We start from the raw sequence: 25,537 nt of genomic DNA on the forward strand, positions 1-25,537 counted from the left end.
AGGGTCACACAGCTAGGAAGTGTCTTTGATTTGAGCTCTAGTTTCCACTTATACAAAAAGACTGCTATTCCTTTTTCTCCAGATAGTCTTTCCTGTTTCTCTGGTCTCTTTGGAACCTAGGCCCAATAGTGGTACCATTGGGTCCCCGGGGTATTACCTGCAGCATCCTCACTACACTGGGCTGCCACAATGTCCAATTCAGGAGCAGGACGGACTAGGAGGTCTGCTCATGAACACAGTGAATATGTGAAGAAAGGAAGTGACCAATGCCCCCTCCCTCCTTGCTCTGCATGTTCCTATCTGACATGGTGCTTAGGAGGAGGGGAACTGAAGGAGATCCTGCCCCTGGGCTACCAGCATGGACACAGAACAGTCCAGGGCACTCTGAGGGGGCCCTCGAGGAGCTGTCCTCTTTTTTAACCCTTTTCCTCCCTGGTTGAGGTTCAGGACACGACCCTACCACACATTTAGGACGTCCCGTATTGGGAGAAACTCTCAAAAGAGCGTTCTCAGAAGGGCCCGGGTGGTCACTTTTCCACAAGATAGCTGGGCCTGGGGCCACACCCGATGACCCAGGCCACAGTCTGGCTTTGGGATGACAGACGGGTCAATCAGCGGGTGCTTCAGGGCCTTGCTCTCAGTGGGGACAGAACTTCTGTTGGGCCACCAGGTGGCAGCAAAGATCACCCAAGGCTTTTTAGGGTCCAAAGGACCACATGCTTAAGATAGGTCTTCCACCCAGAGGCCTGCAGCTGGGATGAGGTGCCAGTTTATTCTGCTCCCCAGGAGACTCTTCCAGAGCTAGCTTTCCCCACACGTCTATTCTCCCCCTGCCCCGGACAGGAATTTATCCAGGTCGGGCCTTTTGGAACCTTTACCATGACTTGGCCATTTAAGACTTGACCACTTGCCTCCTCCGACTTTCTCAGAATGTGTACATGTTCTTTTCCCTTATTGCACTCTTCAGTCCAAAAAGCCTGGCTTTTTCACTGTTTTAGGAGCTCCATAGGCTGTTTCATTGGTCGGGATGGATTTCTTCCTACCATTTCTGCAAAACACTATACTAGATGCTAAGTGAGATACAAATACAAAAAAGATGTGGTCTGTGCCATTCATTCATGAGGCATTCATTATTTTATGCCACAGTCTTGGCATACTCTAAGCCCTTATAAGAAATTCAAAGTCCTGTGTGAGTTCAGGGGGTGGAAGAGATCACTTCCTTCTGGGGGTGTCTCCAGTAACTAGCCTATGGAAAAGGAAATCAATCAGCAATGAATCATTTGATCCTTCCTGGTTCCTGGTTCCTCTTCTCTTTACTAGAAGTTTCCTTTCCCTTTTACTTCCTTCTCCCCATAGGTAAATTAACAGAAGAGCAACAAAAGCAATCTGTCTACCAGGACTTCTGTTTTGATGGTTCCTGAAGCTCAATTTGGAAAGTGTGTACAAAGAACAAAGATTGTTTGTGCCTCTGAATTCTCCTCCCTAAGAATAAGTGTCCTATTCCAGAAATGGACCAATACCTTTATCTGCTTAGGCTTGCCCAGCTCAATCTGGTTGTCAGATAAAAAGTGTGGAGAGGAGAACAAAAAAAAAATTAAAGCAGAAAACTACATATGGAAGCACTTGAAAGAAGGATCTCCTCCTAAGTTTCCCAACCCCAAACACTCTGAAGTGATGGCTCAGGCACTCAGCCATCAGTGTTAGCTACAGGGACAGCCTTCTGCGTCCATGGCTGGGGAGTTGCCAGACTGCTTCAGAAAGGGGGATTCCCCACTAAGAGAAGTGTCTCAGCTTTGGCCCCACATCCTCCTTGCTGCAATACTGAAGTGGGTCCCTTTGGAATGTTAAACCAAGGCTCAGCCTGTTCTTTATCTACCCCTACTGTCAGGGGATGCTCTAAAAGGAAAGGTATTTGTACAGAGGCTTGTTCCTTACTTTGAGGGGCAACCTAGAGATGAAGGCAGAGCTGTCTGATCCTGAGGAAAACAGAACATGGTGAGGTATCAGAGATGAGGTTCCTTCCCAGGTTTTGACTCCTGACCTTCCCCAAGTTCTCTATCTTATTGCCGCTACACCAGGGAAACAAACAGTCGAATATGAGCCTTTTGCCTTGGTTATCTTGGGGTGTGGGTATAGCTGTGCCTGCCTTAAGAACACTTCCCTTAACTTTTATTTATTGTCAGATTATTATCTGAAAGGAGGGGTATGGATAAGAGGAAGTCAAGAAAGTTAAAGTCTTATGTGGCAGTGGCCTACCAAGACCTGCCCCCTTGTCCCTAAAGCCACAGCACAAATTCAGAGAAAAAAGAATTCAATTTCCAAATGTGATTTTCATGCTACTCTTTTACTATGGGGTCTCTGCAAAGTCACAGTGCTGAAAGCTCCAGGTTGTCAGGGGTCCTGGGACCTTCCAGGAAAAGTGATTTCTTCCTGTTGTTGCTGTTACATTGTGACACCTGAACAAAATGCTGTGCCCCAGTTGCTTTGTTCCTGGTTTCCCTCTCCAATGAGAAATTGCTGGGCTAGGACCCCTTTACCTTGATTGAAGTAGGATATTGACTTAAGTGTATGGGCTCTATATTAAGTCTCCGCTTAGGTGACCTCTCCTCAATAAATCCCTCCCTGCTGAGAAAGCAGTAAAGCCTCAGTGAAGGAGGAACAAGAGCCAGTTTTGATGAGTCCTTTTTTAAGTAAATCTTCAAGGACTACATGAGGTTACTGATGGTTATGCTTGGTAGACACACAGCCAAGGGGAAAAGAGAAGTTCTCAGAGGAAAAAAGGAAATGGTACATTAACTAGAAAAACACACAAAATACCCAGTAAGAATAAAAAGCAGAGAAGAAAGCAGGCCACCCACGAATGGAATGACCTGTCAATATTAAAGGCCAGAATTCTTGTAAATAGCAGTAACCTCTTATCAGACCATTATCCCAATCCTATCTAGCTGTTATCACTGGGTCAACAGAGCTTTATCAGGTATTCCATCCATCCTGAGATTACCATGTCACCAACAGGAAGTAAGGCACAGAGGTTAACTCACTTGCTCAAGATCACATAGCAAGTAGTAGACTAGAAAGAGAGCTCTGGGGCTTACGCTCCCAGCAGAGCCCACTTAAGCTCATCAGTGCTTATACTTGACCTGAAGCTTATAGAATGTTCTTCACAAATCATCCTTTCAGTTGGCTGGTGTTGGAGGTTGGCTTAGGCACCACAATGGGAAAACTGGACACCTCCTGGGAAGGGATCAAGCCTTGCTTGAAAAAGTGTTAATTGGTACAGAAATTCTGGTGGGAGTTCTGGCAGGTTCCAGGAATTTTATTGGCTTATGAGACATAATCTCTCTGGCCTATACAGTTTTTTTTGTTGTTTAGTAGTTTTTTTTTTCCAGTTGTGTCCAACTCTTTGTGACCTCATTTGGGGTTTTCTTGACAAAGATACTAGAGTGGTATGCCATTTCCTTCTCCAGCTCATTTTACAGATAAGGAAACAGAGACAAACATGGTTAAGGGACTTGCCCAGGGTCACACAGTTAATGTCTAAGGTCAGAATTGAACTCCAGAAGATAAATCTTCCTAACTCCAGGTCTGGCACTCAATCACAGCATAATATAGCTGCTCCAAGGCAGTGTAGTAGTTCAATATGATTTCTTATTTGTTCATCTATTTTTATAGTTATTTATTGAACAGCTGTTATTGTGCTCAGTAGAACAAGAGAAATATGATACAGATCTGTTTGCAAGGTTCCTTACAACATTGTTGGGAAGAAAAGGCACAGATGAAAGTGACAGCAGTATAAGCCAGTCTGGCTACAGGTGTAAGGAATGCCCTAGAAATTTAGAGAAGGGAATAAGCATTGTGGGTTGGACTGACTGGGAAGGATGAAACTTGAAACTGAAAAATGGGTAGGTTTTAAAAAGGTGGAGGGGGAAAATGACTTGAATATGGAAGAGTGTGTGTGTGTGTGTGTGTGTGTGTGTGTGTGTGTGTGTAGACTGATGTGGTTGCAGTCATTGAATTTGATGGTGAGTTAGGTGAAATCAGATCGATGTCTAGAGTTTGAATTTTACTCATTAAGCAAAACTTTTTGCAGCAGCAGTCATTACAGATAAAACTTTGGCAGAATCCTTGCAGATATGGCACAATCTTGCATCAGTTTTTAAAATGTCCATTACTAAATGGCATGGAATAAGCCTGGAGATGGGAGGTCCTAGATTCAAATCTGCCTTAGTCCTTACCACTCTTCTGCCTTAGAACCAATACAGAGTATTAATTCTAAGATGGAAGGCAAGGGTTTTTGTTTTTTTTTTAATTGAATTGTCTTTCATTTTTTTCAAATCTAATCTTTTCACTTAAAATTCATTGAGTAGACTCTGTCAACAAACTTTACTAAGTGCCAACTGTGTCCTTGCCCTAAGGAATTCACATTCCAAAAGAGGAGACATCATATAAAGAGCTGGGCACATACATAGAAGATATGTACAGAGTAAAATGGAAGGTAATCTCAGAGGAAAAGGCACTTATGGCCAGAGAAAAGCCTTCTGCAGAAGATGGAGTCTGAGCTGTCTTGAAGGAAACCCTAAATTCCAAGAGGTAGAGATGGGAACAGAGAGCATTCCAGGCACAGGGGACCAACAATGTTAGGCAAAGAGACAAGAAATGGAATGTTGCTGGATTGTGGTATGAGGGAGTCAAGTATAACACTAGAAAGGTAGGAAAGGACCAGATTACAAAGAGCTTTAAATAACAGTGGACTTTACATAGGGAGTCACTGGAGTTTATTGAGTGGGGACAAGTGGGAGGAGAAAGGATATGAAGAATTCAAATGTCATTTCACTCTTCTGTCACTGTGGAATTGAAGGGATGAGATCTTTCTGCCATCATCCTTGTAGAAAAAGTCTGCCAGCAGTTTAAAAGGCTGAAAAAAACCTACTGGGCATCCTTCCTTCTAGATTTCCTCTCCAACTTTCTTAAGGGAGAATATTTTCCAAAGAAAGGCTTAGGAAATGGTTTGACTAAAGATTACTCTCATTTGTGAATTGGGCAGGATATTTGAAGTCAGACTGTCCAAGAAAATTCACAAATATAGTAAAAAATGACCACCTTCTAGGAAAGCACAAATCAGCAGAACAGAATGTGGAACAACTAAATAGAAAGTACTGGAGGGAAGGGAATGATGAGAAAGTGGGGATCAAAGGAAGGGATGGGGATTTAACTTAGAAAACAGCTGAAGGAAAGACCAGTAGCAAAAAATCAGATGAGGAGACAAAACACATAGTTGGAATTGAGAAATGCTAGAATTTGAGTTGTTTTGAAGCCAGTGGGGGTGGGGGTAGGTATTTCTCTACCTTTTCGGTTTGGTTTCCTCCTACCTTCCTCAAAGTAGTAAACTCATATCTCCCCCAATAAAAAGAGGGGCTGAGCAGTAAAACAGATAAGGAGTTGTTCTTTGAGTCTGGAGGACCTAGTTTAAGACTTCTGACATATGTGAGACTCTAAGTTGCAGGGATGGTACTCATTTGTATTGGTGGAGTGAATTCCTCACCTAGAGATTCTCTAACTAGACAATATCAGAGGTCTAGTTAAAAAAATAGATGAATAAAGTTTCAGATCAGAACAGGCACCTGAGGGAAAGAAGCAATGCTGCCTATGGAACTAAGGTTTGGATTGAGCTCCAATTGAGTTGGTGGGACCTGGGCCTGGCATACCAACTTTGACTACAATAGGTACTGGGAATGCATGTCTAACAGCAATTAGCAAGAAGAGACCAACAAAATGGTTGGGACTGCTGTTTTAATTTGCTTGCCATTATACATTTTTTCTCTTGGGAAGATGTCTTGTCTTTATTCATCAAATTGCAAGGGTCAGTCAGTTAATAAGCATTTATTGAATACCTACTATGTGGCAGCATCTGTGCTAAATAGTTGGGGATACAAAGAAAGGCTAATAACATTTCTTGCTCTCAAGGACCTCCCAATCTATTGGTGAGACAATGTGAAAATGACCATGTTTGAACTAGAGATTACCAGGATAAATTGGAGATAATCAACAAAGGTTTTTGGTAGGTGAGATTTTAGCCAGACCCAGAGGGAAGCCAGGAGGTAGAGATGGGAAGGGGGAGAGTTCCAGGTATGGGGGTAGCCAACGAAAATGCCCAGTGTTGTGTAAGGATCAGCAAGGAGGCCAGTATTATTGGACTCCAGAGAACATGGGGATAAGGTATGAGAAGACAGGAAAGGTGGAAGAGAGGCAGGATGGGAAGGACTCTGAATGTCAAACAAGATTTTATAATTGATCCTAGAGGTGATAGGGAGCCATAAGAGTTTATTGAATAGAGTGGGGTAGCCACAGCCAGAGCTGTGATTTAGAAAAGTCATTTTAATAGATAGCTAAGTAAGAAAATAAACTGGAGTAGGGGGATATTTGAGACAGGGAGGCCAAGAGTAGGCTATTGCACTAGTGCAAGTAAGAAGTGATAAGGTTCTGCATCAGGGTGATGATCAGAGGACAGAAGGGAGTGTATGTGAGAGATTAGGAAAGTAGAAACAGCAGGACTTGGGAACTGAATAGATATGGGCAGGTTAGAGTAAAGAATTGAAGAGGACATCTAGATTTTAAGCCTGGATGACTAGGAAGATGGTAATGTTCTTATCTAATAATAAATAAGTCCAGAAAGGGAAGGGTTTAGAGGAAATAGTAAGCTCTGTTTTGGACACACTGAAAAATGATGTTGTAGGCAATAGAGAATTATTATAGATTCTGTTTTAGAGAATCAACATGATGGAAGCAATATTTTAGGAAAATCAGTCTGAATTGGAGGGTGAGAGGAATTAAGAGCAGTTGAAAAGCACATGAGATCTTTGGGGTAAACTCTTAGGCACAAGTAATGTGCTCTGGCTACACTGGCAAGGTGGTGGCCAGATTTTAAAGGCTCTTCTTTCCACCCCCAGAAACTCATTATCTTACTCACCAACCACAAAGGCTTCCTCAGCCTGCCTGTAGAATTTGAGCTCAGCAACCAGAACTGGTATTGATCTGTGGTTTTTCTGGGTTTGCATCCCCTTTTCTTTCCAAAAGCATCTGCAGCCTTTTGGCAGCCCACATGCTGCTGGTAAAGTGGGTGGGGAGGGAATGCAGCAATGCAGCCTGGCCTGCCAATTAGGGGATTTGATTACCAAGATGTCTCTTCTGGGCAGGGCTGCTCCACTCTACACACTGCCTAGTCTGAAGGAAGCCGCCTCCACATCAAGCCTTTAGCAAGACATTTTAAACCTAGAATCTCATGATCAGATTCAGTTTCTTTTACTGTGGTTTAACAATAGGCCTTTCTCCTGCAAGTATGAAAAGCTTCATTAGTAATATGGCATTGGGATTTTTTTCAAGAGGGCTGTTGTGCCTTGGGCAGTTTGTGAAAGTTTTGTAAGTGAATGAGCTACAAGTCAGGGAAGGATGATTCAGTTTTTTCTTTGGTAAATTGTTTCCATTTTCACTTTTCTCAAAGAGTCAGAAACTTGAGCAGATGCTGCCTGTGATTTGGATGCTGTTCAGTTCCTTTCCTATGGGGTGAAAGGTTTTCTCGGTTTACTAGCCACTTGATTTCATTGTGGCTGACCAGTGTATAGTTACATGGGGATAAAAAGCCCTTGGCTTGCCTCATCTAACACATGGTGACTTAACCAAACTGCAGTATTGTTATTTTTCTCCAGGATAATGTTGGTCTAATTCTTTCTTACTGTTTACACTGATGGCGTCTATAACCACCCTTGGTACTTTTAACATGTTTGCTTTTCTCTGTGTAAATAAATTCCATTTAAATGCCTCTAGCACTTGACCCTTCCCTAACTGAAGTTCATGTCTCTTATTTGAATTAGACATTTGCACAAATAATCTAGGTTCTATTCTTTTCTCAGTTTTATATCACTATTCATTTTCCATATTTTTGGTGTCTCTTTTGTATCTACTTACAAGTATTATTTGCCTGATAGAATGCAAGCTCCTTAGGGGACAGGAATGGTTTTGTTTTGGTCTTTGTTATTCTAGCATCCAACAACACATTGCTTGATACTCGGCTGAACTTGAGAAATACTAGTTTTTTGGGGCAGTTTCACATTGTTTCCATGATTTCTTTTCTTAAATTATTTAGGCTACTATTTTACTTTAAAAAAACGTTTCTCACAATAGAACCTGTAGTATAATTGAATACTGTAAATAGGTAGTTTTCACATATGGCCTTAGTAAATGGTCATAGAACTATACATTAATTAGCCTCTCTGACCAATAATTTAAAAATATGCAAATGTTGAGACTAATTTATTTCCAAAGGATTAAAGTAATTCAGGTCACTTTTGGACTTGTTGATATATTCAACTAATTTGGGCTGACACTTTGTAATATTTCTGTGATATTTAAAAATAAATGACATATGCTAAAAATGTTTAAATATTACTTCCTTCTTCCATCTTTTATAGCCTATGTTCCTAATAGCTTATCCTAGCTTTCAGGCAACATAAAATACTGATTTTTAGAGAAGTGGTATCCCTAAAAATAAAGATGTTTGCTAAAAAACCCAATACCAAAAAAATTTCTGTGTAAAATATATCATATTTTCTATGAGAAGCAATAAAGTTTGGGGGGGAAATGAGAGACAGATGAATCTTTAACAGTAATTATGCCAGGGACATACAATATATAAATCTGAACAATTTCACTTTCCATTTCACAGGACTGCCCATAAAATAAATAAACCACCTTGGAGATCATTTGAACTAACATCATTAAAGAATCTCAGTGATTACATAAATCTTCTGAGATTAGGAAATTAGTGCTTGTGACCATGTGTAATATAGCTAAGTATTTTTATTTCAGAATGTTGAGAAGAGTCTACCTGAAATCTATTTATATTTCCATATACACCTGTTTATTTCACTGTCTGAAAATTCATGATAAAAAGAAAAGTTTCTTGTTCAAATGACCAGTCAGATGATTAACCAATCTTTCTCTTTGGGGTCTAAAATGGATGGATTTTGTAGATAGAATGTCATAAAAAAACAACACAATAATGCAAAGCAAAAATTAGTCATTGGCATACCTAGAGTTCCTGATTTTTTAACCTATTTTAATACCCAAGTTTCTTGGTGCATGAATTACAAGGTTGCAAAGGACCTGGGGAATTCATTTAGTCCCTAATCCTGCTTCTAATTTTATTTTTAGGAATGAGCATTTCATTGCTTCACTCAGGAAACAAGAGTCCCAATTACTTCTGAAGTCAAAGTTATTTTATATCTAATCAAAACTGATTTTGTTCATCTTGTGTCATCTCTCCAATGATTTTGGAGTTTGCTAGCTATAGTTTTCTGAAGAACTGCAACTATGGTTATAATCAACAATATCTCCCATAATAAATTTATACAATTACTATCAAATTCCTCTTAATAGAATGTGTCTGGCTCTTTGGGGGAGTAACCAAAAAACAGATATATCCTGATTCACCAGATGAATCACTGAGTCCTGATTTAATTACAATATTATTAGAATACATCTAGAACTACATCTTGGCTCCCCTGATCCCTTAAATGTGGTATCAACAGTTACCCACCTGCATGAATCATGGGGTGATTGTTATAGGACCACAAACAAGGTCACTGCCACCTAATAAACACTCATTTTTACATAAATGGCATTCCGTTGGAATTTAACAGAGGGAGGAAACTGGTGAACTTAGTTTGATACCTTGAATAGCATCCTTCCCTTTTTTTTAAAAGGATATCTTGTACTTCAGTTGAATTCAACAAGTAAATTTACTGTTGAGAAGAAACTAAAAAAAAAAAAGAAAAGAAAAAACTTTGTATTAATCTTCCAAAATAGATACATTGTTTAACTATTTTCAATGACATTTTTGGTATAAAAAAGTACCCATCCTATGCATCCCCAAAACCTCTAAAAGAGAGAACTCTGGCTCAGTTGGACTCTGCCTCCTCCACAGCCTTGAGGATGGGACTTCTCAAGTCAAAAGTAATATTACTTTTCTAATCTTTATCTAGAAACTACAACTGTAACATATCCCTGGACTCTTGAGACTTTTTGATACTACTACTACTACCTGTTATTCTTGTGAGCTTTTTTTCTATTCTCATTCCTTTTTCTCCTTTCATCTTCTCCTCTTGGCCTCTTCTTCACATATAGTCTCCTAGATGCTGAGTGAGAACTTAAAATTGAATAAGAACAGTATCCTGAATTGTTTCAAGGTGTAGCTCAGTATGAACTCTCTCTTATGACTAAAACTTTGCTCTTCTGAATAGTTTGTGGTCAAGTTATTTTGAATGATGGGAGCTTGAGAACAGTGGCAGGTTTGGAAGTGACTAGAGCAGGTTACATAGTTGAAGCTTAGTTCTGGTTTATGAGTCTTGAATGTACCTCATCCTAGGTAGGAACAAGATTCATGCATATGTACCTTATGAGTTTATGATGCATATGATTTATAAACTACATTAAGCCTTTTGAAAGTAACTGGAAAATGCTGCCACACACTAGTGATTGGGGTGGGGAAGTATTTCTCTTTATTCTTGGTTCCAGATGTTTACATTTGAGCTAAGTGAATGAGTTAAGGAGGTGACTTTTTTCCTTTTAACATTCTAAAGAATATTATAAACTTTTGATACAAATACAATAGAATCAGAATGAACCAAAACAAATCTCTTATCCAAGAATGGGGAGAGGGAGAAGAGGAAGAGATACTACTATTACAATGAGGGCAAAAGTATTTCTCTGCACTGAGGTAAGAAATCACAGTGCCAAGATGAACCTTGTACATAGTAGATGCTTAAAATTTACCATATTTAATTGAATTAGTAGTAATGAGCTTTAGAACTGTAAAGTTCCAATTAAGGGACTATGTCAATGATAACAAAAGATGAGGCTAGGAGACTGACTTTATACAGTAGCAGCCAACCTCTACAATGCCAATGTATCAAACCAAGAAGCTAACCACAGTAGTTTATTTAGCACAGACTTATTCAGTATCTAGTTAATTTTTTTCCCCTAGCATTCTAGGAATCAGACAAAGTGGGTCAGGGAATAATTTCATTTTTCTTAAAGATTTGCAGAGGTGAAGCAAAGTGCAAGGGAAGCTTTCTTGTGGTGAATAGAAGATAGTTAAGAGAAATTTAAAAAAAAATGATCCCTAGCTACTTAAAACTTAACTGAGGTTTTGCCATTATTAGCTTTCATTTCTTGGGCCATTCTGTATTCAGGGGCAGGGCTTTAAGGTATTGGGATTTTTTTTCCCTGTGATTTCCCATTTCTACTATTTTAGTGATTGCTCCTGTGTTACCATGGCTCCTTATTTTTCTAGATATTAAATAAAAGTAGATTTGTTTCTATTTCGCATAGACCAATTATATATATACAAATAATGTGCTTTAAGGGCAGGTTGATGGTTCAGTGTATTTGAACAATAGTAAAATGAAAATTTTGTGCAAAGGCTACTACCCAAACTTTGAAAATGGCTAGTTTGAAGGTCTTGGTGCATGCAGTTATGCTACTTCCAAAGCCTACAGTACCCTGAAGTTAAGTGTGGCCTTTCATTGTAACAATAATGCCTGAGGATCACATTCTTTCAGGAAGAAGTGAAAGGGCAGAGCCTTGACACCATGCCTTAGACATAGAATCAGAGACTAAGAGAATATAAGGAAAGACAAATAGAGAAGATTGAAATTTAAGAAAAGATGAAGATAATTGCACTGAACACATCATTTTCTTGCAAGTTTGGAGATGAGATCTTTCCATTCTGCCCTCTTCCTCGTGATATACATAGGTGTGAGATGCTGCAGCCGTGGCTCTGGCTGTCCCTTAAAGAAGCCCTGACATAAGGCCTCTGTGTTACAGATTACATACATTCCACAATCATAGCTGTTTTGTTGAGCAGGGGCTTTCTCTTCTACAAATGCTACTTTGTCCCCTCTTTTCCCCAAAAAGGCCTCCAGTTTCCCTGCTACCTGTCTTGCATGTACAGAGTTGCTTCTGCTATGTGAATCATAATGGGAAAATCTATTTTTGTCTTGGTGATAAACCAACAAACTCCAATGAGTTCCCCCAGCTGCTTGATTGGAGTTATTATTGATGGGTAAGAACACAACTCTTTTGTGGGGTAAGTCAAGAGGCTGAAGGAACATGGTGATCTCCTCTGGGCTGGTGGTACACTTGATGAATTGAGTGACTTCTGGGCTGATGAAACACACTTGGTCTGAGCAGTCATGGAATTGGTCACTAGCAAAGTACTCAAAAGCAAATCCAATAATATGGTCATTAAGCCAGCTGGGAGGATCCAACAGTGAGACATCTGATTCCCGCAGTAAACTGTCCATGTAACTCAAAACAACAGGGTCCATTCTGCACAGAGACCAACTGGAAACAAACGGCAAGAGCTGAAGCAAAGGGTAGAAGACAATATTTACTTATGTATATCCTGTATAAATACTAAGGAGAAAACGAAATCATACTTGTAGGGAGCTTGGAAGAGCAATTAGGATGTCAAAAGATCTATGTTATAGCTTTTGTTCTACAACAGGTATACTGATTAGGCCACAGCTCTTTTATCAGTTAAAAAACAACCAGTTATAGCTTGTACTGCTCATCTTAACTCACAGGTTGTAAGACTTAAATGACAGTTATTTACTATATAACTCTAAAGAGCTACATAAATGTTAGTTATTATTACTATCTGTATTTTATGGACAGGAAAACTGAAATTCTTAAAGGTTAAGTGATTTGCTCAAGGTTACACAGCTAATAAGTAGGAGAAACTAGGAGTAGAATCCAGTCTTCTCACTCTTGAGTAAAGGGCTCTTTCTACTATTGTCATAATCACAGTTGACATTTTTATAACATTGTTATAGCATACATTCTGAAGCATTCCAAAAACTTCTAGAAGATATCATTCTGAAAGGACTCTGTTTCTCCTTTGAGAAAGAGTTTACTCATTTGAGAATTCTAATTACGAACGAACGAAATCACAGGTCTAGCTCCTAAACTTTTAACATTTTTAAAGAACTTTATGTATTTTGTATCATTTGACCTTCAAAACAACTCTAGGAAGGAGCTACAGATATTCTTACCTTTATTATACCTCATTATAAAGATGAGGAAATTAAGATTTAGTTAAATAACTGGCCAATGTTCACAAATCTTATCAAAGTCAGAGGCAGGATCCAAACCAAGATCCCAACTCCCAGTCCCTTGTTATTTTTTCTACAACACAAATCCTAGTTCTGTCACTCACTATGTATATAATCTTTTCACTTAAAAACTCTGGGCTTCAGTTTCCTCTGTAAAATGAAAGGTTTGGATGAGATAATCTCTTAAGGTCTCGTTGAGCTCTTGGGTCTATTCGTGCCATGTTCCCTTTCTAAAAAATCTTTGCTTAAATAGGAATTGAGGTTTTAGGCTGCTAAGATGGTGATAGGCTTTCTAACTTCTTCATAGAGTTGATGCAAAGAATGTGCTTTATAAACTATAAATAAAATAAATGATAAAATGCTTCAGCAAAATGAGGAAACAATTTTTAAAACCCTCCTGGGTATTTAAGTTTCTTCTTTGTCTCAAAAAGGGGGAAAAAACAGGTAAAAAGCATAGTATTACCACAGCCCTCCTTCTGCTTTTAGGGTTAGAGTAGAGATTGATCATTTTAAGGGAGGTAATGAACTTGATTTTCCCCTTATCTAGCTCCTTGGAAATGCTTGCATTGAGTTAGATAGGGTACAAATCTGTTCCAATATTTTATCTTTGGCACTATGTGCTAGAGAGGGGCTTACTCCAAAAGGAACTATTTGTTCTCACCCCACAAAAGAAAGATGCCATTATAGTAAACATCAGTATTTTTGTCAATGTTCACAAACTAGGCAGTTCTGTTCTCTACAGATAAATGAATTCAATAAAAAGTTCTTAATGTTTTTATATAAACTTCCTTCTTAGTCAAAGCTTAATTAAAAGAATGAATCTAGTTATTTATGATGACATTCTTAAAATAAAATTCCATAGATTAAGGAAGCTATTACAAAAGCACAAAATATCAAACTGTTTATGATTTCTTAAAGGACTGACATTAAAGTAAGTTGTTTTTTGATTACTTGTTAAATTAATTTAAAAAAGCACTGGACTGGAGTAAGGAACTAGACATTAACTAGCAAGGCAAGTCATTTAACTTTTCTATGCCTGAGCTTCCTCAATATAAGTGGCAGAATTGCAGTGCATGATCTTGGAAGATTCTTCTGGTTATAAATTCTATTGAGTTCAAGTCTAAACTTTTAAGTGCATTTTAGCTTTGCAAGGCACTTAATAACTGTTGAAAAAATGAATGAATTAATGTTTAGGAAGTGGTGGATAAATGTTCTTTGAGGAAATACTTCTCATTGCAAAGTTTGTTAATAATTTTTAGACCTAGTTAGTAGCATGTTGTTGTTCAGTCATGCTCAACTCTTTGTGACCCATTTGGAGTTTTCTTGGCAAAGACACTGGAGTAGTTCATCATTTCCTTCTCCAGCTCATTTTACAGATGAAAGGAAGACAAACATGGTTGAAGTGACTTGCCTAGGGCCATAAAGCTAGTCTTTGAGGCCAGATTTGAACTTGGGAAAATGAATATTCCTGACTCTAGGCCCAATACTCTATCAATTACTCCACCTATTCAAAACATGTCATTTAAAAAGCAACTACTGAGCAGAGAAAAATTGTCTTTAAATTTAAGTTTTAAGATAATATTATTTAAATATGTAATATTAATTTTTTAAAAAATCAATCAACACCTATACTAGGGCATTTTATATCCCTGGTATTTTGTACACATTACAAAACTATTTACTAAATAGTGGTTAAATATCAGAACAATTTATGATATGATTTAAAATCACATTATAGGAGCAGCTAAGTGGCTCGGTGGACAGAGAGTCAAGCCAGGAGGTTCTGGGTTCAAATATGGCCTGACACATCCTAGCTTTGTGACTCTGGGCAAGTCACTTAACCACAACTGCCTAGCCCTTATTGCTTTTCTGCCTTGGACCAAATTCTTAGTATTGATTCAAAGTAGAAGGGTTAAAACAAATAAACAAAATCATAATAATGAGAATGCTGCAAGTAAACTAGAGCAAAGGGGTAGAATTTATTGAGAACAAGGATTAACAACAGTATTTATAGTGAGAGATATTTCATACCATATCAGTTCCGCCCCCCCTCCCTACCATGATGTACCTATGGCTATCAGAAGGTGAGAACACCAACATTGTTTGTTTTAGTAAATAGAGTCTCACTAAGGAAATTCAGACTTTTTATTCTTATTCCTTTAAAAATTTATATAATATATAAAAGTTATCTAGGGTAGTTAGGTGGTACGATGTGTCTGGTTCTGAGTAAAGAAGACCAGAGTTCAAATGTGGCCTCTGCCATTTACTAGCTGTGTGACCAAGGGCAAGTCACTTAACCTGATTTGTCTCAGTTTCTTCATTTGTAAAATGAACTGGAAAAGGAAATGGCAAACCATTCTAGTATCTTTGCCATGAAAACCCTAAATTGTGTCAGAAAGTATGACAGGGCTGAAACTAACAAATTTTATTTACATATATACAAATAACTGAACTGTCTTTCACATGTGTATGTACATACACATACATTTTAAAAGGAATAAGACTTGAATAGCTAGGCTTCCTTAGATCTTGTAGGGTGTTATTTACTAAAGCAAAAAGAAAAAATATATAAAACAATCAAATCACTAAAAAATAGCCCCTCCAATTATCTTTCAATCTGTACTATGTATAGAAGAGGGAGGCTAGGCTATTATATGATTTTAACTATTCATATAAGTACATTTTATATTTATCACATATACTTATATATTTCATATTATATAAATTGTATATATTTATAAATACGTATATAAAATAGCCTCATGATGTCATCTTAAGACATACAAAAAGTAGACGGCTAAGAGTTCCTATTTTTCATAAATAGTCTGGCTGTACTGCATAGGACTTAAATGTAATTGCTTGGAAATATCCTAACTGCAACTGATGCTCACTGTAACATGACACTCTAATTGCCAGGAACACGATTACATATATTTCATCAAGCAGTAAGTGCCAGCTGTGCATTAGTGTTCAAGTTATTTATTGAAGTCATTTAATGACAATTTTATCTATGTGATGATCAGGTCTGAAGTATAGTCCAGCACAATCAAGAATTTTAACATAATTTTACTTTTTGAATCAACCTTAGAATTTTGTTTGGCAGTATTTGAAATCAATTAGCCTAAACTCCCACTCAATGTATGAATGCCTACTAGATGGTCATCCAGTCTTTGGGCTTGAATAGTTTCTCTGTTTTAATATATGCAAGATGCTTCCCAACTTTTGACCCCATCTGGAGAGTAACATTCAGTTCTGCTTGCCACATTTTAGGAAGAACACTAATGAGTGGGAGAGTGAGCAAAGGAGAATAAGCAGGATGGGAAAGTTACGAGTACATACTCTATGAGGACTAGCTGAAGGAATTGGAATTGGTTAGCCTGGCAAAGAGAAGACCTGGGGTTAGGGAGATTGTGGGTATGATACCTATTTTCAAGAATATAAGGGGTTGGGGGCAGCTGGGTAGCACAGTGGTTTGAGAGCCAGTCCTAGAGACGGGAGGTCCTAGGTTCAAATCTGGCCTCAGACACTTCCCAGCTGTGTGACCCTGGGCAAGTCACTTGACCTCCATTGCCTAGCCCTTACCACTCTTCTGCCTTGGAACCAATACACAGTATTGACTCCAAGATGGAAGGTAAGGGTTAAAAAAAAAAAAGAATATAAGGGGTTATTATGTGGAAGAAAGAGCAGTCTTGATATCAGGAAAAACTTCTAAACAATTAGGCAGCTATTAAAAAGTGAAGCAGACTGCCTTTGGAGATAGTGGTTTCCTCTACTCTAGAGCTTTTATGCCAAAACATAAGTGCTTACTGTGTGTCCAACACTGAGCTAAATTCTGGGGTTAAAAGGGGGAAGCCAGTCCTTACCTTCAAAGAGCACAAATTCAACTGGGGATGCTTTGGAGATTTGTTTGGATAGAAGTTGGATCAATTATCTTCTAGAGTTTCTTCCAACTCTGGGATTCTGTGCATTTCTGGTCAACTAACTGTTAGAAAGCTCTCCCTCATTATTCATTTATAGAATATTTTTAAAGTTATGCTTTATATTGATTGCCCTTTGATTTTCTTAGCAACCTCATATAATGAGTAAAATCACATATATTATCTTCAATTTAAACATGTGGAAACTGAAGCTCAGAGTTTAAACGACTTGCCTGAGGTACCGCAGCTGGAACCCAGGCTTTCTGATGCCTACCATTTTTCCATTACACAATACTGATTCCCTGGAATAGCCCTGGTCCAACAATGGCCCTAGTTCTGTTCTCTGGAGTAACACAGTAAATATAGTCTTTTCCCCCCATATGGCAGCCTTTCAAATAACAAGAGATGAAAAATAATTTCCACATTATCATGGTCTAATATAGACAACTGGTGGAATATTGTAAATTTCAATGTGTTTGCATCTGTAGTGCCTGACTCATGATTGGTATTGAAAAAATGCTTGCTGAATTGAATTTATTAGCTGAATTAAATAAATGCTTATTGAATTTATCTGCTGAATGAAATACAAATTTTATCTTTTTCTAAGCACCATTCCATTCAGAGTCTTTATTACATTACTGTGTTCTTCCATGTGGAAAGACAAACTCCAAATCAACCTAACAATTATTAAGCCTCCTAAACTGGCACTTTAAACCTCCCCCCTTTTAAAAAAATCTTATTGCAATGTACCTTGTCCTAATTTTTATGTCAGACAGTCCCTACTAAGCAATTCTCCCTCTCATGAGCAGTTTAAATTCCTACATCTTTGGGTTTTAATCTTATGAACACTTGCTTTTTAAAAAATTGCTTCTAATTACTTAAAAAATCTTACATTTGATCACAATTCAGAGAAGACATAGTGTTGATAACACAAGTGGTTTTGTAAGGAACCAATTAAGTTTATTTTCACTCAAAAGACTTCTCATAAGAATTAAGCAGTCTTGGTAAAACAAAACTCTCCAAAACCAAAAGCCTGAAACAACCTTAATAAGCTAGCAGGGCTACATAGGATCAAAGTAATAATACAAAAAACTGTACAAAAGAAACCACTGGCTTCTGAAACCCAAGCTGAGGAACTTACATTTAAAAAAAAAATGTTTCTACAGGAGTTAAGCTTCTGGACAAAACTCAATGTTGGTTTGGTGCAAGGCAGATTTTTGTCTGCAGTGTTGGTTAAAATGAAGATGGTCAAAAATAGAATAGAAACTCAAATTCAAGAGTATAAGTTTTCAATAAGTTATTGTGAAGCTGCCCACATGGTTTGGTAACTTAGAAAGTTAGTGTGAAACACCACTCTGATAGTACTGCACTGTTCCCAGCAGGATATCTATATTTCTGTAGACTGGTCTCAAATTAGATAAGCATTTGAAGGTCAAGAAGAGAGCATTCCTTCTCTTTTTAATTATAGGGCTACACAGCCTATAGTGATTGGTACTATAGAACTGCATTGATAAATTCATTTTAATTAAAAAATCAATTTTGCTATGTTCCCTAAAAATACTAATTTAAATCATGTTAATATTAATATTTACATGACAGCGCAAATAGAAATGTTTTCAAAAAAGAAAGTTCAAATGTTTTTTTAAAAAGTATTTTTAATGCTAACCCTAAAACCCAGGAGTCTTTTTAAAAAATGCTATTTGAACAGGGTCATTTCAATTTATCTATACAAGAAATGAGTGAAAGTGAATTCAATTCTGAATCCTTATCTTACAAATGTAAATTAGGGACAGCTGGGTGGCTCAGTGGATTGAGAGTTAGGCCTAGAGAGGGGAAGAAATCTAACTTCAGATACTTCCTGGCTGTGTGATCCTGGGCAAGTCACTTAACATCCATTGCCTAACCCTTACTGCTTTTCTGCCTTAGAACCAATATTGGTTCTAAAACAGAAGTAAAAGTTTAAAACAAATGTAAATCAATCATACATCAGGGAATTTCAAGTGATTTAACAAATATGAAATCACAAATGTCAACATCTATGCATGACAGAATACCATTAAATTTACAAGTGGAGGAATTCTGCTATCAGTTTTTAAAAGTTCTTGATGCCATGATTAACAATTTTATTAATACTTGGCAGAGAAGATGTACACCTTCTTGTCTTCATTATCTTAATGTTCTATTTAGAACTAGAGAAGTGAAGGAGGTGTGACCTTTTGAGATTCTGCCTAGTCTCAAGAGTTCTGAGATTCCACTATTTTATTTCTCAATGTTTGCAAAGGGATAAATCAGTATGTACTGAAAGATAATCACCAGTTTACCAGTTTTCCTTCAACCTCTAGGACTTAAAAAATAATTTATTTTTCTTTTACATCAGAAGAGATCTCAATTTGGAGGAAATATCAAGCAATTTCCTCTTGGATGGTTGTGATTGTCTTTTTCCATTATAGAATTGTCCTGTGTTTGGAAACTTCCTTCTCAGAGAACTTCCTATGCTGTGCTGTACAACTAACGAAGTAAAATGTTACTAGTTTAAATAAATTAGGAGAAAGATTTATATGAACCAGTGAAAAGTCCAAATAGTAGTCTCATTTTAAGGACATACAAGGTAGAGTAAAAACATCCTGGAATGTCAGAAGATATGGCCTTGAATTCTTGTAAGGCTGCTTATTATTACCAGTAGTGAGCTTAGGAAAATTTAACTTTTGGGTTTCAGGTTCTTTATCTTTCAGATGGGGGTGCTGTGCTAACTGGTCTCTAATGAGTCCCCTCAGCTCCAAAAACAAAAAGACTAATAAAAGAAGAGACTGGGTTATAGTTAAACAGCTAGGAAATGTCTTAAGAACTGAAACTGTTTCTTGACTTAGCCTATCATTGCACTGTATGTTTTCTAAAAACATGGATTTTTTTTTCTAGCACCTACCTTAGCAAAACAAAAGCTAAAAAAGTTAGAGTCCAGTTGAAGGCCCAGATTTAATGAATAACTCATTTACATTCAATATTGTTTGGTATGCAAATTATACTTGCCAAAACCTTGAAAACTGTTCTTTTAAAAAGGTTAAACATTTTTCTCAAAGCTAATTTTTGCTCTGCAAATCTTTTCAGAGACTATATTAACACTAAACTGCTGTTCTGTCTACAAGTTATATAATCACTGAGTTCCAAACTTTACTGTACATTTATTGACCAAAGTACTCATCACCTTGGCCTATGATAAATAGAACTTTTCCTTTCATAAATGTCTTTAGCCTTCTAAAAAATGATAGCAGTAGTCTTCCTAATGCAATCTGAGTTAAATGAAACATTGTAATGAAAATTTTCCAGTAATAGTTGACAAAGGTTGTTATATATACTGGTTGGCTAAGCAATGGTATTTTTATTTCCTCACTGTCTTCACCTCAGGCTAAGAGGAAAGTCATTAAATTTGGTGAAAAAACAAAAACCTATTATCAATAACACTTTTATTAAAGTATTTATTCACTGGCCATTAGGCAATATATTTAGGGTCAAAAATGCCTTGTGGATACTCAAATATTAACAAGGCAAAGATATTTTTACAAGCATCCATGTGATGATATAAAGGAGAAAGCAGGAAGGAGAATTGGACAAACAGAACAAGTTAGATAAAATTACTTTCAGAAAGCTTTTCTCCAATACATAAAATTCTTTAAAAAGCTTTTCAATTATGAAGTATTATCTTTGCATTACAGATAGAAAATATGAGAAATAGTTGATTAATTCACCCAAACACCCTCAGCTGATGAATAAACCTAGACTTTCATAGTTTGAAACACTACCATTATAAGCCACAATAACAAGGTATACAAATTAGGCCGATTATTAGGGCACTGGGATCAGAGATCTTTTCAGAAACTGTTACTGAAACCAGATTTTTGACACAATGTGTTTCAAAATACAATTTGGTGATTACTATATATTAAAGAAGGGTACACTGAATAAAAAAATTTGAATTAGGGGGCAGCTGGGTAGTGGATTGAGAGTCAGGCCTAGAGATGGGTGGTCCTGGGTTCAAATTTGGCCTCAGACACTTCCCAGCTGTGTGACCCTGGGCAAGTCACTTGACCCCCATTGCCTAGCCCTTACCACTCTTCTGCCTTGCAAGATGGAAGGTAAGGGTTTAAAAAAAGAAAAAAAAAGAAAAAAAATTTGAATTACCCCTCCCAAAACTAAATCTGTCAAAACATTTTATGCATGACAATTTCTAACATGCTAAAGTTTGAATTGATATAGGAACTATGCCTAATTATATAGTTTGAGTTAAACTACTTTATAACATCCACCTCATCTTAGAAAACATTTTATTAAGTTTAAAGAACTACAGTTTATTTTAGGACAACAGATTTAGAGTTGGAAGAAACTTTACAGAGTTGTTCTCTAGTTCTCAATTTGTGATAACAGGGTCACAATTTCATTTTAAACAGTTGGTTCTGACAGGGATATGGCAACTTCTTGGCTCCATTGCTAATTCATTGAAGTCCAAACTCCCAGTGTTAATCATCAAATGCATAATTTATAGATTTAAAGAGTTGCCTGGAGGCACATAGAATTGAGATTTGAGTAGGTTTATAATGCTACAATATGCCAAAAGGAAGAACTTGAACCTAGGTCTTGTGGGCTCTGGGGTCCACTATCCAAAAAGATCTCTGTAACATGTGAAACATTCAAGAAATAGCTGCTGCTGAGGGGGAGTAGTTTTTATATTCAGGTTCAGTAAAGATTACCTAGATTTAAAAAAATATTTTCTTCCAAATGTATAAAATAATATCTAATCACAGAAATTATTTGGGAATAGAAAAAGTAAGTTTCTCCTCCCTTCCCCATCAGTCTATACTGAGTGAGCTTAAGAAGGCAATATTACGTGGTGATCTATGAAATCAGAGTTTAAAAACCTTTTATATGGAAATTCAGTTAAGTTAAAAACACATAAAAGGTCTTGGATCCCTACCTTGTTAAAAGTTGGAAGGTACCTTAAAAATTCATCTAATCTAGTTTAACCTTATTCAAATAAAATCGGGAACACACATTTACTGAATTACTTCAGTGTGTAATACACTAAACTCTTTGTACATTTATAGCCACCATTTATATGGCATTTACTAAACACTGCTTTGTATGATAGTTACTTGTCACATATTTCTCTTTTCTGGGAGTGTAAAGTGCTGAAGGACAAGTAACTACGGATAAGATTTTTGTACCAGGCCAAAGCAGTAATATTTATGTAGCTTTTGATCACAGCCAGGTAGATACTCCCGAGTATTGCAGCCCTCTTTTTACAGACTAGGTGGAGTATAGTTCAATGCTCTTTCCATATACACCCAAACATGATGTCGTTTTGGAGGAAAGAGCTGTGCATTTCGTGTGGATTTCGATGACTTGGATTCTAACCCTAATTCTGCCACTTTATTTGTTCTGTGACCCTCTTCAAGTTATCTGGGGTATCTTGAGTTTGTTTTCCCATCTATAAAATGGGCACACTCCTAACTTGCCTTTTATCTTTTACTGGGTGGCAACGAGGATCAACTGAGGATACCTATGAAAGTTTACAGTTAACTGTCCAATGATATACGAATGTGAGGTAATAAATATCTGCTAACTAAAATAATTATATGTTTGTTGTTGAAGAAAAATATCTAAAATAGGCTTGTGGCTTAACGCATATAATGACATACAATTTTTTTTTTTAAACTTCAAAGCCTCGCAAATTGGGGGTGGATTACAGGAAGTTGTTTAACAGTAGAGATAATGAATTGAACCCATCTAATGAGGAACCTGGACTCGGATTCCCCATTCCCCTTCAGGTGATTCATTAAAGGGTTAAGCCCTTCCAGTTCTGTTTATTGGGGGCAGGAGCTGGGAGAGCCGCACCGAAGAGGAGGAGGAACAGCTGCTCTTCCGATGCCTTCAGTACAGGTCAAAGCCTGGAATTTCCTAGCACGGTCTGGGCGGGCTGACAAATATACAAAGTTGCCTTCTGCCCTGGGATACTTGGCGAAACACATGGACTTGGGTGACGGTAGTAATAAGCGGCGTCGCCAAGATTCTCCTAGGGTTAACACTGGGAATTGGCGCCAGCACTTGGGGAGTTTCCGTAAACAAGAGTCCTGACCAAGGCGTCACTTTCTGAGGGAACCGCACAATTAATGCGGGGAGCGGACATCCAAGAAGTCGCGGCTCTACCAGGTAGAGAGCAGGGTTGGGCTGGGGGGTCCTTTACTTGCCCCAGGGCTCTCAAGGAAGGCTCTCCAGGGATTCGGGAGCTCCGCCCCCGCGCGGAGTATCGCCCACCCACGTGGGGCATCTCGGCGGGGGGGGGGGGGGGACCCTTTTCGCAGAGCTCGTTATCCCTCCTCCAGGATTTGGGACCCCAGGCCCGCCCAGACGCTGACTTGGGTCTTTCGTGTCGGGCACTCTGCTCGGTACGGGTGACGGACCGCGGGGATGGCGCCGCCGGACGCCGCAGAACCCCTGAGCCGCAGCCCTGCTTTCTCCTCCGGACCTCGGAAGAGACCGGGCGCCAGGGCCGGGGGGAGGGGGGAGGGGGGAGGAAGCGGGGGACTGGGGGGCTGAGGGGCGGAGTCAGTAATGGACTGCCCCAGCTCACTCCACCCCACCCTAACCCACACCTGGGCGCCGGCGGCAGCAGCAGCATCAGCCACAGCCCCTCCTCGGCCCAGCAAGACTGGCTTAGACCGGCTGCTCCCGCCCTCTTACCTGCCTCAGGCTTCACCCCCCGGGACGCGCCTCCGTTTTGGCTCGCGCCAAGCCTCCCCTTACTACTTCCCCCACCCCCCCCAGCAGTTAAAGTAGCACTGGCTGGCCGTAAAGCGAGGACAGCTGTCGCAACCCCCCAAGTCAGCCTCCCTCTCCATATCTCCCGCCTTTGCGACATCGTGCTTGGAAGAAAGTCTGGCGTCATTAGGAATCGTAGTAACCGAGCAAAAAAAAAAGGGGGGGAGGGGGAAGGTGGAGGATGGGGTGTCCCCGCGCAAGCGCGCCATTGGGGAGAGGGCGGGGCGCGTTCAGCAGTCTGAGGACTGCCGAAAAGGGGCGTGGGAGGGGTGCGCGTGCCTGCCGCGAAGCCCGGGAGGGAGGAGCTGGGAAGAGGAGCCGCGCGTGCGCGCGGCGACCGGCTGGCGAGGAGGCGGGGGCGCGGACTGAGCCTTGAGCGGAGCACCGCTGGGAGGAGGCAGCAGGGCGTTTGCCGGCGCTAGTCTAGTCTGAGAGCTGAAGAACTGGGGCGTCTGCAGCGGGAGCACGGGGTGCTCAGAGCCTTTCGGCGAGGATGAGCCCGGTACGGGTGGAGTCGCGCTGACAGGGCGGCGGACAGGGGATGCGCGGCTCCGGCGGCTGCCAGACCCTCCTGCCTCATCCTTCCCAGAGCCGGAGTCCCGCCGCCGCGGCCACGGCTTGGGGTCACTCTGAGAAGGCCTTGCCTGGCCTGGGCTGGGGGCTTCAGCCGAAGAGACGGCGGCGGCGGCGGCCGCCCCTGCGACGACTCAGAGGTAAGAGCCGCCCGCGGGGCTTGCCGGCCCACGTCTGCTCCCCTCTCCCGCGCCCCGCCCCGGCGGCGGGCCGCCCCCGCCCCCGCCCGGCCGCTCGTCCGGGCTGGCCGTTGAGGCGGTTGGTCCGGCCTCGGAAGTCTTGGGGACTCCGGGGGGGGGGGGGCGTGTCTGGGCCGTTTGAGGAGGCCGAGGCTGGGCTCGCGCCGGTCCCTGCAGGGAAAGGGTTGCAGCTCGAGAGCAGAGCTTGGGCGCGCCGGCCTCGCCCCCTGGGCGCGGGGCCGGCTCCTCCAAGGTCACCCGACGGCCCCCGCCCCATCCCCTCCTGCTAATCTGTGTGACAGCTCGATGGGGACCGCGGTGGGCTGGGTTGACGGAGCTGGTCGCCACGGCCCCTGATGTCACTCGGAGATTTTTGCAAGGATTCACCTGCTGCGTGGAAGGGTTTGCAGCAGGAGCTGCCTTGGCACGTGGGGCATCGCTCATTATTTATTTATTTATTAAACGGCGTCCTTGTGGGATGGGCACAGCGGTTTTCCTGATCGTTCTTATGTATCCCTCATGGACCTTTGGAAAATGAGTGTCGGAGGTCAGGTCCCTGATATCCAAAGTTAAAATAGATAATTCAGGGGGCCTCTGCTGTTCCTTCGTGCTGTCTGATCCCCTCAGACGAGCAAGTGCAAGTTGCAGCACTAATGTCATTCGTAACAAATCTGACCGTTGATAAGGCCATTTCACGCCAGAAAATGTCCCCTTCACACACATACCCACTGAAGATTTTTAAATTAAGAATATATGAACTTTCAAGAGGTTAATGCATTCAATTAGATCCCATGGCCCAGTTTAGAATTTACCTTTCAAGATCTCTTGGTAGCAGAAACTCATTCATCTGAGAGAACTTTTATCATAAATACCATTGTACAATAGAGAA

General features: G+C 39.9%; 2 protein-coding genes across 25 annotated transcripts in view; one reads left to right on the forward strand and one right to left on the reverse strand.

The window, feature by feature from the left end:
* Positions 1-10,530: 10,530 nt before the first annotated feature.
* SENP8 (SUMO peptidase family member, NEDD8 specific) lies at positions 10,531-23,900 on the reverse strand. 2 transcript variants are annotated; one of them, XM_001365617.5, is made up of 2 exons: positions 23,819-23,900; positions 10,531-12,419 (listed from the first exon to the last, which is right to left on the reverse strand). In XM_001365617.5, exon 2 carries the CDS (start codon positions 12,381-12,383, stop codon positions 11,745-11,747), a length of 639 nt encoding a protein of 212 aa, XP_001365654.1. In that variant the 5' UTR covers positions 12,384-12,419; positions 23,819-23,900; the 3' UTR covers positions 10,531-11,744. The 2 variants fall into 2 exon arrangements, with proteins under 2 accessions (XP_001365654.1, XP_007478610.1); XM_007478548.3 differs by having other exon boundaries at positions 10,531-12,399; positions 23,819-23,889.
* Positions 23,149-25,537, forward strand: part of MYO9A (myosin IXA) — a 308,527-nt gene continuing 306,138 nt past the window's right edge. For 20 of the 23 annotated variants that reach the window (XM_056800394.1, XM_056800439.1, XM_056800426.1 and 17 more), the window contains exon 1: positions 24,471-24,609. The gene's annotated coding sequence lies outside the window, so the exon portion shown is untranslated. Of the gene's footprint in view, positions 23,288-24,470; positions 24,610-25,537 lie in introns of those variants that run through there. The other 3 variants (XM_056800401.1, XM_056800408.1, XM_056800432.1) reach the window with 1 other exon arrangement.

This window comes from Monodelphis domestica, chromosome 1, assembly GCF_027887165.1.
Source record: "Monodelphis domestica isolate mMonDom1 chromosome 1, mMonDom1.pri, whole genome shotgun sequence".
Lineage (NCBI taxonomy): Eukaryota > Metazoa > Chordata > Mammalia > Didelphimorphia > Didelphidae > Monodelphis > Monodelphis domestica.

Bases quoted from the DNA above. Each gene is read 5' to 3' on its own strand.
- SENP8 (XM_001365617.5), bottom strand. From the start codon at position 12,383: ATGGACCCTGTTGTTTTGAGTTACATGGACAGTTTACTGCGGGAATCA.